Genomic DNA, 19,013 nt, shown 5'->3' on the forward strand with positions numbered 1-19,013 from the left:
ATCTAATTGAGAGTCCAAGAAAGATCACCCAGAAATACTCCAAAAATACGTTCCAAAGAAATATTGAAGCTATTTTTCTTTAGTGAAAGTTTCTAACAAACTTTTTATGTTGTATCTGATTCATAGTTGGAAAAATAATGCAATAACCTATTCATAATAAACAACACTCAATACAGGGGTAAAGGTAGGTTTATAGTTGCCAGTATGCAAAACAGAATTTATTCTTGTGTTATTATTTATTAATTATTGTATTACTTTCCATTTGACCAACTGTAAACCTACTTTTGTCCCACTCCGTTTTTAGAGAAAAAATAAGATTGTATGAGATGAAGACGTGAAGAAAAACAAAATAAAGAAGCCTGTAAGTCTGTGAGAAATTCCCACATAAAGAATGGGCCTTTTAACACTTGGAGTGGGGGAAACGAGTTAAGTCGGCTCGCGTGAATTGCACGTACTCCGCGGGAGCCGTCTTAACTCGGTTCATATAGATTTGCGGTGGAGTGCGGGAAACGTGTAAACTCGGGCCGATTGTAACTGCGTAATACCAAATATTTGTTTGTTTGCCGTTCACAAAGATACCTACCTGCGTATGCGAACCGTTTCATACCCATTGGGGTAATAGGTATCATAAAAATCCCTGATTTTGCGCGGGAAACCTAAATAATTGCCCGCGCCATCTTATATTTTGGCGGGAAATTCACCCCACACCGGAGTGTTAAAAACACAATTATTTAAAAACTGAGCAGACTTTAATAGCTCATTTAACAAAGCTTACATCATTTCCCAGAACCTACTTAAGAAAAGAGCAGACCTCATCTTGAAGTGCTCAAGGTTGCAGAGGTGGAGAGAACTTGTACATGAGTTGCAAGTCATTCCACTGCTTTTTCTAGGGACAAGGGCTTCCAACTGGGCTCCTTACCATAGTATTTCTTAAGGCAACACTCCGAACGTAAACAGCAATTACTATTTTTATTACTAATTTAGCATGTAACATATCCCCTTATGATTAATGTGTTTGCACCAACAATGAATTGTTAATTATGGCTCTTTTTTTTTTTTTTTTTTTTTTTTTTTTTTTTTTAGTGATTTGAGAGGGGGAAGGGAGGGAGGGAAGAAGAGAGGGAGGGAAGGGGAAACATCTATTTGTGCCACTTATTTATGCATCATTGGTTGATTCTTGTATGTACCCTGACCAGGGATCAATTCCAAAACCTTGGGAGTATTAGGACAATGCTCTAACCAACTGAGCCACTCAGCCAAGGCCAATTATTGCTCTATTTTTATTGAACAAAAAAGAGGAATATTGAACACAAACTGGAATATAAGTTTGCTTTGCAGGGACCACACAACATTTTATTTATCTAATACTGTCAATGATAAGTTATGCTTATCTCTAGTAATTAACACACAGTAATGATTCAAAGAATGACTGCATAAGTGATTGCACTTAAAACTTTTCAAAACTAACTGGTGTAAGTATTATCATACCAGCCTTAGGGTGAGGACACACACATAGGACAAATGTGTAGCCATAAATGATGTCCAATTTGTTTATTGACAAAATTAGGAGTTTTGGATAGGGGAGGTCAAACTGGATGAGCAATTAATGGGGGAAGGTAGATGGGAAGCGTTACCTGTAAAACTGAACTGGCCAAAGTTCCTTATGAGCCAATGCACAATGGTTTAAAACTCTAATATCATCAAAGGTCACATTATCAGCTAAAATATCCATAGCAAGGAAGACAGGAAGTTCTACTGTAATCTGCATTGTAGGACCTTATGTAAGTTATAGCAACCAGTTCTAGACACCATTACTCATTATCTCCCCTAGACATCAAGACTTAGGGAGATAATGAGTAACTGTAGTATTCAAACAGCAGGAAACCTAAATGATAAGATAAAGTGCTTAGGAAAGCTACAAGAAGTCAGGAAGGGCCTGGCCCACGTGGCTCAATGGCTGAGCATTGACCTATGAACCAGGGGGTCATGGTTCGATTCCCAGCACATGCCTGGGTTGCGGGCTTGATTTCTAGCGGGGTAAAGGAAAACAGGAGGCAGCCAATTGATGCTTCTCTCTGAAATCAATAAAAATATGTATTTTTTAAAAGTCAGGAATGTTGAACCCAGAGAAAAGGCTTAATGGAGTAGGATCTCTTTAAATATCTGAAGCACAGTTATATGAAATGTAATATGAATATTCATTCATGTTGCTTTAGAACATATCTAGAACCATGAACTAAAATTACAGAGAGAGAGAGAGATTTCAGCTAAACATAAAGAAAACTTTCTTAATAATTAGCCTTTTTTATAATCCTATCTAATAAAGAGGGAATATGCCAATGGACCCTCATGCCGTTGCAAAGATGGTGGTGCCCACAGCCAATAAGGAGCGAACATACTAATTGACTGCCCCACCCCCAAAGATGGCAGCGCCCACAGCCTCAAGAGTGCCCCAGTCCCCTTAGCCCCCCAGCTGCCCAGGGCCGGCCGGAGGCGCAGGCAACCCTCGAATGGCAGCTGCCCAGCTGACACCCAAGATGCAGGCAAGCCTCAGATGTCGGCTGCCCAGTCGCCAAGTGCCGGCCCTAGGCACAGGCAAACCTCGGCTGTTGGCTGCCCAGCCGCCAAGTGCCGGCCCTAGGCACAGGCAAACCTCGGCTGTTGGCTGCCCAGCCGCCCAGAGCTGCCCGAGGCTCAGGTAACCAGGGCCAACAAGGCTTGCGCTGCGGGCAGTGGCAGCAGCAGAGGTGTGATGGGGGCGTTGCCTTCCCCTGATCGCTGGGTCACCTCCTGCCCCTGAGGGCTCCCGGACTGTGAGATGGGGCAGGCCGGGCTGAGGGACCTCCCCCCTTCCAATGCATGAATTTTCATGCACCGGGCATCTAGTAAATAATAATTGTTATGATTTACTAAAACCTTTTGTACCAGGCAACAAGGTACAATTTTGACATGATATTAAGGACTAGCCTGCAAATATCAATCCAAATGTAATTTTTTTCTTTTTTTAATCCTCTCCCGAGGATATTTCTTTCATTGATTTTTAGAGAGAGTGGAAGGGAGAGAGAGAAACACCCATGTGAGTGGGACACATCGAATGGTTGCCTCCCACATGCTCAGGACCAGGGCCAGGAGCCTACAACCGAGGTATGTCTGGACTCAAACCTGGGACCCTTCAGTCCCCAGGCCGACACTCTATCCACTGAGCCAAACCGACTAGAACAGTCCAACTGTAATTTAAAAGCAGAGACTGAATGCCAGTGATTACAAGAAAAAAAATAAATTTAATTAAGTAGTTTGGCTGGGAGAGTCCTAAAATCTTTCAAGTTTTTAAAGTTATCTAACATGACTGTTACCAAATATTAGCTGCTTGCAAAATGACACTAGGAGGAATAATATGATATAGAATTATAGTAAAAGAAAGTTCACATGAATGGAAAATTAATCTATCTTGGGGTAAAATTTCCTGGTAGCAATTATCCTTTATTCTGAGACTTTTGTCTTCCTACTTAGGCAGTCAGAAGGGAATATTAAAATGCTCTTACTCTTGAAAAAATTATAGAGATAATTAGACAATAGTTTAGAGGTTTTCTTTTTTAACATCCTAACTTTCCAAGTTTATCAAACTTAAGGTAAGTAAAAAGTAATTTTCTTAATGTTACCAATAATTTGAATTATTAAAAATTGTACATAATTAGGTAATCCATTTTATAGAGAGTTTTTAAAACCTCTTGAAATTATTTAATATATGTTTTCAGTATTCTTAAATATTACCAAAACACTTCCAATATTTTCTGGTGCAGAAGCAAGCAATTTTATGATGGCGGTTTTTCACCTCTAAAAACTAGGACTACTTTTAGACATCTGCAAGTTGTTTTGATTCATTAAAAAGTCATACTTTAGAAAAGATCTTTCAGTAAGATTTGGCTTTTATTGCTTATAATATTAGTGAATCTAACTTTTAAAACACACTAATTTGTTATGAAATGGTACTACTTATCAGTGAAAACCTGTATCTGTATAGGAATAAAACTAGAAAGGTTAAATGAAAAAATTTCTGGGCTTGATTTTTGAGAGATACATCGTTCAAAAAGGAAAAGCACTTAATTGCAACAAAAAATTGATTAATCAAACAAAGCCTATCATCATTGCAAATGAACTCAGTAATTATTCTTCATATTGGACAGTCTATGCTCTAGTCTATTTCTTTTCAAGGTTCTTAAATAGTAGGCATCTAAAATAATTTTATGTATTGGGAATGTGAAAAGACCTATGTCCGGGTTTGACTCTACCTGAATAACCATGAACACTGAACATGTTAGTTCATCTCTTTAACCTTAGCATTCTTACCTCCTAATAGTAGAGATACCATTACCTAGAGTTTAGAACTGCAGGAAGGTTTAATTGACAAAACATATGAGAAAACACCTAGCTGACTGGTATATATCAAGCTGACTGGTATATATCATAAGCATTCAATAAGGATCAATTCTATTCTTCTAAGATATTCTAAAAAGGCAGTTGCATTCAAGGTTTGGGCAACCCATTATTTAATGTTCTATAGATGTCTGGCATTGATATTCCTGTGCCAATATGCTTGTAAAGAGTTGTTAATGTAGATGGATCTATAATGCCACTCCTAGAAATATAAACTAATGCCAATTCTGAGAGTTTGATCCAAGGACATCAACATATAATCCAGATACTGCTGAGCACCTATTATATGCTCACAATATGTATACATTGGCATACAATATACTGTCAGCTTTCAAAGACACTATTGACTCTTCAGAAATTTAATTTTTAACAAACATGTTTCCATTATTAAAGTCTAATACTTTCCAAAAAAAAACCCACCTAATGTCTCCAAATAGATATCAAAACATAAATTTTCATGATGGTTCAAGAATGTTCATCCTAAAAGAAAACGACAGAATTTATAAATGGAAGCATCAATCAATGTTCGCCACCAAGAACAGAATTATGACTGCCCCTCTGATGTAATTAAATATTTTCCAGACAGGAAATGCTTCCAAGTAAATTTGCCTGGAAATAGAAGATTGTCTCAAAATAGAAAATATTTTAGATGCCACAGAAATTCTTTAAATGTTCTCTTGAAAAAGAAATCAGCCTATCAATAGGACCACATCAGCTTAAGATGACAACGTTCAGTCTTCCTTATAAATAAATGAATAAACAAAGCCCAACCCACACATCTAAGTTGTCCCTCTCCTCAAAAGCTGTAAAAAATGCAAACAGAATATTTTACCTATTTATATTTTAATTGCACTTTGAAATTTTTAATTACTACCATGCTGATATTTTAAAAGATACTACTAGAATATTTAATTATATATCCAACAATTACAATTGTTAGAATTGCTCACAAGTGGTCAGATGGGTCATATTCATGGAAGATTATATCTCCTGGTTGTGCCATAAAGTAGCAATTCACAGTATTAACACACAACCATAAGTCTATAATGAAGCACTAAACAGAATAAGGCATCCACTCATTAATTCTACACTTGACCCCCAAGACTGAGATGGATAGTGCAGGAAACAAGGAATCAGGGATGAACTTCAGAAATCACCGTGGTGAGTTCAACAGTGTGCATGACATAAGCAAATGTATTGTTCACCATGCGAAATGATTACTAAAAGATTACCTCAGAGCAAATGTGTTACAAAACCCATTTTTCTTGATGGCTTGTATTTTGTAGAAAATAAATGTTATTTCAAGAACATAAAGCAAAATAATAATCTGTTGGACCAAAATTTAAAAATATATGGAGCATTCAATCCAATGAGCTTTTAAGATTAAAGACAAAACCCAAAACTAATAAGATATTAAGATTATATGCAAACAACTAGGAAGCACAGTATTTACAATAAAGGTAAAAAAATATAGTAGGGGAGAAAATCAGACAATTATTTAATGCAGAAATTTCTCTTAGAAATAGTGCAGGAAGCTATAGTGACCACTAACCCAGAATACTATTCATGTGGACATTTCTCTTTCATCAAGAGAAACACACCATTTCACATTTGGGGAGCAGGACATTTCCAGTCCCTTCCCAAAGGCAGCTTTATCTTTTCAGATATTTTTCTTTAGTAGCGGATTACAGAATCACACCTCATCTCAGAGCACACTCATGAGTAGTAAATCTAGTTGGTGATGGCAAAGGAAACTAGCCACGGATGTCGTAAAATAAGCAGAGCAAGTGGATGCAAAAGCAAAAAAAGGAGCCAGTAAAAAATGAAAATACTAAAAGTGGAGGATAGCAAACATGGAAGAGAATTCTAGAAAAGCAGTAAGAAGTTTTTAGAATAAAGACGTTTTAGATACATTACTGGGTTATTTATTTTGTACTGTCAAATGAAACAATTTGTAATAATTAGATCAGATTATCCTGAACATTAACTATTAATCATCCACAGGATGTTGTTAAAACTATCCGTGGTGATGGTTTTTTCAGAAGGTTTGGTAGGGAGGGACCTAAAACTAGTCTTAACAGTATTGGCATACGACCAAAAACTAATTTTTAAAGGTTATCTTTCAGACACTTTACTGTTATGATAGTAGCAAACTTTCATACCAAGCATTTGCATATAAAATTTTTAAATATTTTAAAATTCTGCATAATGGCTAATTATCTTAATAGGGAAGAGAAGATAGACAACTTTTTTTTGGAGGGGAGGGGGGGCGCAATGGGCAGAAAGGGACTTCAAAAAGAAAATTCCTGAAGAGAAAAATGCTCTAAATGAGAAATACTAAATCAATTAAGTAAAAATGTCTTGGAAGCTCACTACTGTAACTACCACCATGGGTTGTTGGTAAGCATCCAATACAATTAATATACTTAAAACACAATTATTTAACGTAAAACATTTTAAATTTCTTCTGATTCCATCCAAAGTTAGCTTGGGAACTTTCCATTTTCTCCTAGAACCTAAAAGGGAATTAAGCAGCAAGAAGAAAACAGAAATAAGGAGAAAAATAATACAGGAAAACCAAGTCAGGCCCAGCGTTACAGGCCTGTGCCTTATTTTTTTTTTTTTTTAAATATATATTTTATTGATTTTTACAGAGAGGAAGGGAGAGGGATAGAGAGTTAGAAACATCGATCAGCTGCCTCCTGCATACTCCCTACTGGGGATGTGCCCTCAACCAAGGTATATGCCCTTGACCGAAATCGAACCTGGGACCCTTCAGTCTGCAGGCCGACGCTCTATCCACTGAGCCAAACCGGTCAGGGCAGGCCTGTGCTTTATGCAGCCACACGGGGCCCTGCACTCAGAGGACCCCTGCGCTTGTTTTTTTCATGGAACACTATTTTTACTTGAAGGAACAAATAGTGGGCAAATGATGTTATTCAGACTTGGGTATTTGGCAGATATTTTCTTGAAAATGAACAAGCTGAGCTTGTCACTGCAAGGAAAACAGCTGATAGTACTCTGTCCATGATAAAATTTCAGCTTTCAAGTAAAAATTAGACTTTTGGAATACCATGAGCTTGACAGCTTCCCCAAAATTAAGGCCTCTTTATAAGACTGGTAGTGACTTATCAAATGTGGAATTTTTTTTTTAATGTTGCATAACACGCCAAAATTTGTAAGACTGCTTAACTCAGTGAGCAATGCATGTTTCCAAATCATGCATGGAGTAAAGTCATTCAACATGTAAGACCAATGAGTTTTAATAAAAGAGAGTAAGAAAAGTTCACTGACATAGTTATATTTTCCTCATGGCAAGCAGATCTTTAAGAAACTGCGACCTGTCAACTTTTGGTATAGCATATCAGTAAGATTATTCGAAACACTGTTAAAATACTTCTCCTTTTTCCAACTACCTGTGGGCGGCCAGATTTTCTTCATATACCTTACATACTTCAACCAGAAGAGCATATCATAACAGATTGAATGTAGGAGTAGATATGAGAATCCAGCTGTCTTCTATTAAGCCAAATAGTAAACATATTTGCAAAAGTATAACACAATACCACTCTTCTTATAATTTTTGTCTTATAAAATATAGTCATTTCCATTAAAAACCCTTATATTAATGTACAACAGGGTTATTATTTTTAATTAATACATATTTTTAAATTTTTCAGCTTTAATTTCTAATATGGCAAATAATGATATAGATAACTCATAAAAACAGAAGTTTGTTGGAGTCCTCAAAAAGTTTTAAGGAGTTTTGAGAAAAAAAAAGTTTGACAACTGGTGTTCTAACAGATGAACTAGGAAAATAATCAGCCTCTTAGCTCATTTTTTTTTAACCCTCATCTGAAGAAGATAAGTTTGTTTTTTATTAAGGAGAGAGAGAGAGAGAGAGAGAGAGAGAGAGAGAGAGAGAGCAGAGAGAAACATTGATCAGTTGTCTCCCTTACACAACCCAATTGGGATCAAACCTGCAACCTAGGTATGTGTCCTGCCTGGGAATCGAACCCCCAAACCTTTTTGGTATATAGAACAATGCTCCAACCAACTGAACCACTTGGCCAGGGCTTAGCTCTTTTAAAGAATCCACAGTTATATTTAGATGCCATTAAGACAAAATCCTATATGTACATAAAATACTACTTCAGCTGAACTCTCTAAAGACTTAATCCTCTTGCAGAATGTTAGCTGTTCATACTGTTCCAGTCTAACTAAAGTTAGTACCAAAAGTCAGGCAAACATTTGTACCAAGGAGAAAAAAAAAAGACTGAAGGTATCAAGTGCTCATCAATAATGCCGGTTGTCAAGGGCATCAATACCATCAAGAATATCAATGATGCCCAAGTATTCTCTACATCCATTTGGCTGAGGATATATATATATGCTTATTTCACAAATTAGCAAGTGGCAAAATAATCTTTTTTTAAAAACTTTTCTGAGTATTCCAAAATTCCTGATGATTCAAAACAGCTTTCATAAGGTACATAAAAACACAGCTTTTTTATAAGGTTCATAAAAATACACATAAAGAAATGGATGGAAAGTAAAAAGTATACTAATAATTAGTGAAAGAAAAATGTTAAAATTTATTTTGAGATTTTAACTTTATTGTCTAACACTCCCAAATGCCTTCTAGATTGCTCCTAAACCACATGACCGGATATTATTGCTAGTTTCATAGACATCTGAGTAAAAAAATCAAGACAACATGAATTATTTTCTTTTTCATCCTCAATTTCTTCCCTTCTGACTTACCCTGTCCCCCAATTTATCTCAACCAGTAATTCACATTTCAGATCTGGGCCACTCCACTACCACATCATTTCTCCTCTAGGTTAGTCATTCCAAATACCACATTACATTCAACGCTCCTTATGATCATTCCACTTACAAGCGGAAAAGGAAAATTATTTTTTTTTAAAGCCACCTGATCCCATACTAAGTCCATAAGAACTTGCTTTAATATAAGCAATTATTTGGCAAGGCTTTTTGTTTTCCAATAGATTGTACAATTACTTCCACCCAAGATATCTTAAAGTTATTTTTCAGCCTATGTCTGACCTAAACAATCACATAGGATACTAGGCATATCTGTGAATCATTGTATTCAAGTCAGTCAAAAGTTTACTACTGATATTCTTTACAATACTGAACTGTAAACTTAGAAACAGTTAAGATGGTACATTTAATGCTATATATTTTACAAAAAAAATTGATTATGCACTTTAAATAGCTGAACTGTAACTCAATAAAGCTATTTTTTAAAAAGAGTGGGTTGGTGCCTAATCAGGATTATTTTTTTTAAAAAAGGAAAAATATTTACTACCGAGATATGAATAATGACTAATTTTTTGAGAAAATAAGGGGGAAATTTTATGTACACAAATATGTGTAACATATAGTAGGCATTTTGAAATTATTTTAATTTAAATAATTAAAATTTCCTTTCACAAGTAATTTAAATCTAACACCTACATACTGAATAAAAGGCTAGCGCTTCTTTTAGAGGCCAACAAGATCTTCTAGCTAACAGAAAAAAATTGCAAGTTAATGTTTTAACACTGGATTCAAAATCAAAAGAGAACATTTCTAGTCACTCAGTATTTCAAATAGTGAAAACAGACAACTTTACAACTGATAAATCATAAAAAGATCAATTCAGCACTGGCAGCAAGTAGGTCCCAGTATCAAAGTAGATTTTTCCAAAGAAAAGAGACATTTTTCAAATCAGCATAGAGCACTGCAAAATCTCATGACCAAACATAAATCACATGATAAGAAATGAAACAGTCGAAGATGAAAAGGATCTTTGCTAAATTTTTAGCCAAGTATATTTAAGACGTACACAGGCACAGAGAGCCACCAGTGCTCACAATTAGAGGCAGGACAAAGTGGCAGTGATCTTTCTGACAAATAAATTGCTTGAAATATTGCATGACTTGCTACACAACACCCACCCTTATTACTTTCCATTTCCAAGTGCAACCAAAAGATGGGTCCAATTATGACATCAATACAAGCTTTCTTTCAAAATGGAATGAAAGAACAGTAAATCCCAGTGGGCACGGTAGTTCTGCAGCAGAGATGATGTAATACATAAAAATAGACATCCTCTAACAGAAGCTGAAACTTGGGTAAACAGCGCAGTGCATACTATTCTCAACTGCCTTGCATGAATTTGCAATGCATGTTGTTAATAGAGCGAGAGGAATCATTTTATGTTTTAAACTGTTTCCTGATTTACATTTCAATTTCTATACATCCTCTATATTGTAATTTTCCAATCTGTATAAATTAAATCAGCATAAATACCTGATTATAACTGCAAGAAAGAGAAACAGCCCCCCCTCCAAAGCCAGGAGATTGAGACCACGGCAGCAGTGTTAACACGCTGCATTTTGCCAGAAATTGCAGCACATATGGCACAGGATTGTTATGTCCACCTATTGTTCAAAGACCTTTCCACAGGGAGCTTTCTGCAGGATTTTAAAATGCAACATGATCTAAGTGAAGAGGAACCAGGAAACCTGCTAATAATGAGCGTGAAAAAGCAAAGGATACTTTGGGCACTCCTCTTTAAAAAAACTCTCTTATGCAAATAAAAACATCAGGCATGAATATGATAAATAGTATCTAGCAAAATTTGTGATTTTGTGTGTGTCTGTGTGTGTATGTCACTCTTCTCTAACACGCTGCACACACACCCTTTTCCATTTTTCATTCCCTGATTCAGTTTGCACATTTCTATTGGGCTCTTTGGATGAAAAGTATTTTTCTTTGAGCCAAATTATTAAAGCCATTCAAGCTATGCCTGATTCCTCAAGGGACCCTGTCTATGTGCCCCTAAGTACCTGGAGTTCCGTGTATCTTATAATGTAGTTCCCTATATTATACTTGTCTGTATTCCCTTTGAGATTATAAAGTCACTAACAGCAAGATTCTGTGTGTCCTGTAAACCTTTATAGCCCCTGAGTTTGGCACAGACCTGAAACAAGGTAGGTATTCAATAAATATTTGTTAAATGAACAAAAAATGCAAATGGAAATACTGAGCTTTCTTCTCTGTAAGAAATAGAATACACAAATTTTCTTTAATTCCATCCTATTATATTTCACAAACAGGCCTCAATGACAATATTTAAGACAAAGGTTTATGTTCAATTAAGAAATTGGGGAATTTAAAGAAGAATGAAAAGTAGTGAAATTAATAGATTGTCCCTATATTTGAATAATTTCTGCATATGCATATAAACAGGTTTTAAAATATCGCATGAATAAATTAGTCAGGTGGACATAAATTTGTTGTTATAAATATATAAAGATGATAAGAAAAAGGACTTGTCTAATTATTATAAAGAATAACCTTAAAAAAACTGGGACCTATTTTCATAAGCCTCATACAAGAATCAATCATATTACATGGGTTGCCACATTTTATAAATATTGTATTATCACTGACTATAATAAAAAATGATTCAAATAATGTTGTAATACTACATTTAATTCAACTTACATTATATTAATTTTATACAGTATTTTTGTTACTTTTGTACACCTGCACCAAGAACTTTAAACTAAGCCTAATCTACTGAAAGACTCAATACATAATTATTAAACAGTACTCTGAAATATATATTCATATTGTAGTAAAGGACTAATAATAAAAAATATGTGTGGGACATATCTTTTTATATGATGGCCCAAAGGGTTTTGATTTTTCAAAAATTCTACACTGATTAAAATTTTGTTACACCGTGTTCAAATCTTCCCAGTTCAAATTTTGTACACAGCAACAGAGCCATACTTTTCTGGAGGAGTAGGAGTGGGAGTGAAAAGTCAATCATAACTTCCAAGTGTGAAGAGCATTTTAATTATGCAACCAGCCTTAAAAGGCTGAAAATTGCTGAAACCGGTTTGGCTCAGTGGATAGAGCGTCGGCCTGCGGACTGAAAGGTCCCGGGTTCGATTCCGGTCAAGGGCATGTACCTGGGTTGCGGGCACATCCCCCAGTGGGAGGTGTGCAGGAGGCAGCTGATCGATGTTTCTCTCTCATCGATGTTTCTAACTCTCTATCTCTCTCCCTTCCTCTCTGTGGAAAATCAATAAAATATATTTAAAAAAAAAAAAAAGGCTGAAAATTTTTGAAATGTCCATTGGTACACATAACCTCCACAGTGTAACCAGGACAACTTTTCTTCAGCCTTCAGCTTAACCTCGCTGTATCATTTTTGCTCAGAAGATGGTAGAGCTGTTTTTTTCATTAAAATAAAGAAGAAGAAAAAAAAAGATGACAGAACAGGCATGTACCGGCTTCCCCATAACTCCAGTCCTTCTTCCCCTTAAGTCTTACCACCTCTCCTGTCCATTTTTACATGGAACTCAGACTTCCCTTCCCACAGAAACCTATAGAATAAATTACCCATGAATGCAGAGAGGGCCTTCATTATGGTAAAATAAAAAACTACCCCCACAACCACCCAGCCTATTCTAAACCGGGAGACAAGGTAAGCCTGTCCAAAGCCCTAAGACAACCTCCAAATCTTCCAGCCTCTTCCAGGAACCCACTACCACTTGCCTCTACATCTTTACTCACTCCAGGATTGGTAATTCATGCCACATCCTATTTCCTAGCTGTCTTAAATACAGCCCCAGATGCACCTTCAAAATACAGGATCCAATATTTTCAATTATGACCATGTTGTTGCCAAAATTAGGTTAAGAATATAATCAAAATGTAAGGAAATGCCCATGAAAGCCATCTCCAATCTTCTCTTCTCACTGCATTTTAAAATACTTTATCTTTCGGCAAACCTCACACACTTGCCTTGAAAAAAATGTCCGGATAACAACATTCTACACCAGTGGTTCTCAACCTTGGCTGCACATTAGAATCACCTGGGAATCTTTTTAAAATCCTGATTTCTGGGCCTCATCCTTCGGAAATTCTGCTTCTTTGTTATGGGATGGGGCCACAACATTAGTAACAAGGAAACAGAATTTCCGGAGGATGGGGCCCAGAAATCAGGATTTAAAAAAGATTCCCAGGTGATTCTAATGTGCAGCCAAGGTTGAGAACCACTGTTCTACAAGGACTATATGGGTATTTATGTTTCTGAATCAAAGTATTATAATCTGTTTTAAACTACTGCAACAAACCAAATTTTTTAAAGTGTACATAAAGAATACATCAAAATTCAGTGCACATTTTAATTCAATTCCTAGTTCTAAATAGGAATTAGACTGATAATTTTTCACATTAAAAAAGAGGATTAATTATGCACTGATATATCTTTTAAAATGTTATTATATATTTTTAAAGTATACCTTTACCATGTAAAAGCTCAAAACACATTGGTGTATTTTAAAAAATTTTTATACAAAATTTAAAAATTATATCAATTTTTTTGGATTTACCACATCATTTTAAAATTAGCAGTGCTTCTAAAATATAATATAGCAATCATGCCTCCTGTGGCATTTTAATATGTATGTATGTTTTGTATGCAACATAAAATAACTGCTCCATTTGAATTTTAAAAATTATATAAATATTTCATGCTATCAGACAAGGTTATAATAGTAGCCAAAGATATTATATTGATGGTAGACTTCTAATGTGAATTAAATTATTTATGACCTTTTCCCTGTGCATTAAGAAACCTCAACCACAAAATTTTACTAGTTACTTAAATCATTAAGAAACCTCAACCACAAAATTTTACTAGTTACTTAAATCAGTTTCCAGAGATAAATCGTTTTTAATTCCTTGATTCCAAATTTCCTGATAAACCCAAATTTGACCCACAATTTCAAAAGAGTATCACTGAAAATCATAAATTAATCATGTACTGGTATGAAAATGAGCAAAGGTATTATTATAGGCCTCTTGATTAAAATACAGAATGAAATAAAAGCATGAAATCTGGTTAAAAATAAAGCGTGAGAAAGAAAACATAAGCAATTTTAAATTCTTATTTCCCTTTTGACTCAGCCTTTATTCTGTCTGACTGTCATTTTACCATTGGTCTCTCAAAATGCTCTCACATCAGGATTCCCGAAATTTAAAGCTTTCATTTATAACATTTAAAATAAATTTCTAAAGAAATTTTACCTAAGCTCTCACACAAAAAGCAAATAAACGTCTATTATGTCTGTCTGTCTTTCTCTCTTCATGTTTTTATTTGTAGAGGGTTGGTGAAGAACAGTGCTCCACTCATTCTTAAAAATAAGTAGGTTGCACTTTTATTCTTTCTTCAAAGAAAGAGGGCAATTCATCCCCAGATCTGCACAAATAATGCATCCTGTGCCATCACCTGAGCCACTGATAGTTTCAGATTTTTAAGAGATTTTACTAATTTAGGGCAAAATACGAAAGAATGAGACTAAGCAAAACATATCAATATTATAAACTCATTATTTACAGTGCAAATTTACAAATAAAATTAGGTTAGTGTTAGGAGACCACACACAAATTACAATACCTGAGATTTAGTGCATTCCTTTGAGCCAAAATGAAATGAGTGCCATAGAGGAGGAAAGGAAAGATGAACATTATCAGACATGCTATAGTACATCTGCCAAAATGAAGATAATGTTAATATTAGGTTAAGAATGACCATACAGAATTGGCTATATGTATAACATCCTCTCTGTTCTTCAGCCATGCACTTGAAATGCACTTGCAATCATTTGAAACCACCTATGAAATATGATCATGCATCCTTTAAATAAACTTTGCACCCTCAGTCCTACCCTACCAGGGTTCTTTCAGAGAGAAATATTTCTGTTAAGAATAAGTAAATATGACTTAGAGCTAATAAAGAATAATTATTTTTACTTTATTCTTTTTATTTTGTGGTATCATATATACAAAATTGCTTCCCTAAGTTAAAATATATTCGGCAAAAACAATAATTATTATATAAATATAATTAAAACACAATTTGCACACACACGCACATACACACAAAAAACACAGGGTCCAATATTTTCAATTAAAGCCATGTTGTGGCCAATCTGAACTCATTTAGTAAAATTAATACCAACATTTCACATATTAGTAAACAAGTACATGATCCATTAGCAATCAAGTTAAATGTTTCATCCTAGCACAAATTTTCTCTTACAGAAATACCTGTTGACCAGGTACAACATTTTTTAAATCAAAATAACTTTTAAAAATGAATCTTATAATAAAAAAACCCACTATTACACATTTTTAAAAATTAGTTGAAAATAGGGCAGTGATAAAGGGAAAGTGATTGAATCAGGCCCTGCTGGTGTGCCTCAGTGGACTGAGCATCATCCCAAGCACCAAGAGGTCACCAGTTTGATTCCCGATCTGGGCACATGCATGGGTTTCCGGGTCTGTTCCCAGTAGGGGGTGTGCAGGAGGCAGCTGATCAATGTTTCTTTCTCATCAATGTTTCTCTCTCTCTCTCTCTCTCCCCTTCCTCTAATCTCTCTAAAATCAATAAAAACATACTTAAAAATTTTTAAACCAATCAGGTTTAACACTAGATTTTAATTAATTGATACTCCCACTAACTATCTTAGTATGGAATCTGATATGGAAAAATAATTCTAAAACAGAAAGAATAAAATTAATATTAGTACATGGCTAAAACATATTATACTATTAATATGTACAACTATTTTTAATCTATATTTCCTTCTTCCATGACGTTCCATCAACACTAAAAAATACTACCTTCTTTTATAGACAATGGAAACAAAAAACCTTTCATAATTTTTTTTAATATACCAAGTCTTTTCAACAAACAAAGCTGTCTTTATGATGAGCAAAAAGCAACCCAAATGAGCTCAATGAAAGGATTCAACTCTAAAATTCATGTTAAATTAAAATAGTACATGGGTAGTGATAGAAGTAGAAGGGTAGCTGGTGATCAAAAGTGCTTAAATATTCAAATACAAAGAGCTCTCACAAACAGAACATATGAAGTGCGGGTATAAAATATATCACTTAAAGTTACTAAAAATTAAATATATAATTTTAATTCTATATACATTTTCCCACACCTTTTGCACTTATATTTTTTGTAAAAAGAAAGAAAAAGACGGGTTAGAAAAGGTGAAATGTAACATAGTTGTCAATTATCTATTTTTATTTTTTCATATTTTTATTTTAAAATTAATATAAATGACTACTCATTTAATGGTATTACATATATAGATAACACATCTTTGGCCATATTATGATATATATAAGAATTCAAGCTATTTTCTTTTTGAAAATAGAAATCCTCAAGTATATTTGCAACTATTTTGGATTGGCTGTCAGGAGAAATATGGCATAGTACAGCCAGGCAGTAAAAATAAAATAAAAACTTTAAAAAGGTTCTAAAATTGCCTCTATTGGGGTCTAGTACAAACTACTCATCTGTGTCTTGGTTTTCTCAAACAAAAAATAGCTTCCCTATTAAATATTTATAAATAAATGATAATTAAGCATTTAAGAGGATCTTTGAACCTATTAGAAATACTTTAGACCATCTTTCTATAGCTAATTTTTGAATAAAAAACAGATATGATAGCAGTCATTAAGATGGGGGATGGCTAAAATTTTAGATTAAGATAAGAATTTAAAATATCCCAGTCACAATTATACATGCTGATCACAAAACTGATCTTCAGAGAACATTTTCAGAAATAAAAAGGCTAAACAATATCTTTTGATGTCTTATTTCAATGCTCTTTAAAACTATTCATAAATGATGTGTGTTACTAGCAAAAACTGCAATTTGAGTAAGTATAGAATTATTCATCAAAAATATAAAGTTTAAATGTCTTTGCACAAAACTCCAAACAAAAATGAAAGATAAATAAATATGTCACACGTGTGTAATTTACCGTATGATAGCCTCTAGGCAGTGGCGGTTTGCCCACAGGATAAGGATCCACAGTGTCAATAATTGTTTGCCGTTCACCTTTCTGGTTAATTTTTCTAAATCTCCTCCGAGACTGTCGATGAGAAGCCTGACGCTGGAAATATTCTTCATTTTCATCCATATAGTCCACCTGAAGAAAAAAAAGCCAAAAACATTTCATTTCTTCAAACATGATATTCTAAATCAAGATGAAATGCAGAATAAAACGTACAAGTAGTCCACATTCATTCATTTTGCAAAGACATTTGTAGCCAAACTATCTAAACAGATTCTTAAGTGTTTTGGAACGTCACTGGAACGGATCGGTTTTGAGTAACTTTTCTTTTACAAAGAGGCATTTTCAGTTCCACTTAGGGACAACATGGGTAATTTTTGAATTTCCTGTGCTTTGAAAAGGAAAGATATTTTCAGTTAGTCTTTGTACTGATCTAGTAGTGGAAGAACTCACAGGATATATTACCACACATTATGAAAGCAACTGCCCCATTGTCAACTAAAAGCACAAAAACGCTGATGGATATGAGGAAATCTGTAAAAAAAACCCCAAATCCAAAATGACTCAAATAGGACTGCTAGCAGAATGGCTTTGGTAGATTCCCTAAGGGTTCCTCTTCCTACTTTCACTCTGTGGATTCAGTTTCTTTTTTTATAAATAGTGTTGTTTAAGAAAAATCCTCATTTCAAACATTTCAGAAACTCTGGTGAATGGACTAATAGAGAATATGCTACGTTAAGTTAATCCTCATCATACTGATATAATGAAATGTGATTACTCACTATAGAGGCATATTTCGATGCTAAAACTATTCTCACACTGGCAACCCTGGTAGTTTGTATACTATCAGCAAGTATAAAATTCTCAAGGAAATGTTGAAGCTCAAGAAGCCTTCAGAGAAACCCCAAAATAGCACTAATGGAGGTCAAAATTTCTAGGAAGTATCTAAAATCTTCTCAAGATCTGTTCCAGCAAGGTTCTATTTATCTGCCTACATTTTTTTTTTCAATCCTAAATCTTTAGTCACCACCATGCCACTTTCTCACTTAAGAGTAAATTTTGTGAAATTTTACCAAAAGTGTTCACTAGCTTTGACAAGGAAGTTCTCATTTCTGATGGAATTTTCCTGCATCATAGGGAAAAACCCTATTATTATCTCTAAAAATAGAGTGGTAGTCTACCAAATACTTTATTAAATGTGAATTAAAAACTTCCATCATAATCTATATTAGGCCACCATTTACCTTATCAGGTTTTCCTGGTGAAGGATGCTGGATGAGGAATAACAGGATTATCATGTCAACTGAATGTCTACACTGAGAGTTCCTTCCATATCCTATTTTAGTTGATTTTTTTTTTAAAAAGGGATACATAGTATGCCACTTTAAAATCACTTTTATATAGGAAGGAAGAATGTGACAGGTGTTTTGTAAAGCATCAAAAAATGTTGCTGCCCTGGCCAGCCTAGTTCAGTTGGTTGGGTGTTGTCCCATCCACCACAAGGTTGAAGGATTTCCGGTCAGGGCACATGCCTGGGTTGCAGGCTCAATCCCGGGTAAGGGGTGTGCAAGAGGCAGGCAATCAATGTTCTGCTCTCACATCGATGTTTCTCTCTCTCCCCCTCTCCCTTGCTCTCTAAGAAATCAATAAAAAATATTTTTAAAAAAC

General features: G+C 34.7%; 1 protein-coding gene across 8 annotated transcripts in view; it reads right to left on the bottom strand.

Moving 5' to 3' along the window:
- Positions 1–19,013, bottom strand: part of RAPGEF2 (Rap guanine nucleotide exchange factor 2) — a 243,388-nt gene that overhangs the window by 98,704 nt on the left and 125,671 nt on the right. For 7 of the 8 annotated variants that reach the window (XM_070415386.1, XM_070415387.1, XM_070415384.1 and 4 more), the window contains 2 exons: positions 17,313–17,480; positions 14,924–14,941 (listed from right to left, as the gene is read on the bottom strand). In XM_070415386.1, the coding sequence (XP_070271487.1) occupies positions 14,924–14,941; positions 17,313–17,480 (186 nt within the window). The remainder of the gene's footprint in view (positions 1–14,923; positions 14,942–17,312; positions 17,481–19,013) is intronic. The other variant, XM_070415385.1, reaches the window with a different exon arrangement.

Source organism: Myotis yumanensis, unplaced genomic scaffold (genome assembly GCF_028538775.1).
Source record: "Myotis yumanensis isolate MYYU_CA2020_CCGP unplaced genomic scaffold, mMyoYum1.0.hap1 SCAF_5, whole genome shotgun sequence".
NCBI classification, from domain to species: Eukaryota; Metazoa; Chordata; class Mammalia; order Chiroptera; family Vespertilionidae; genus Myotis; species Myotis yumanensis.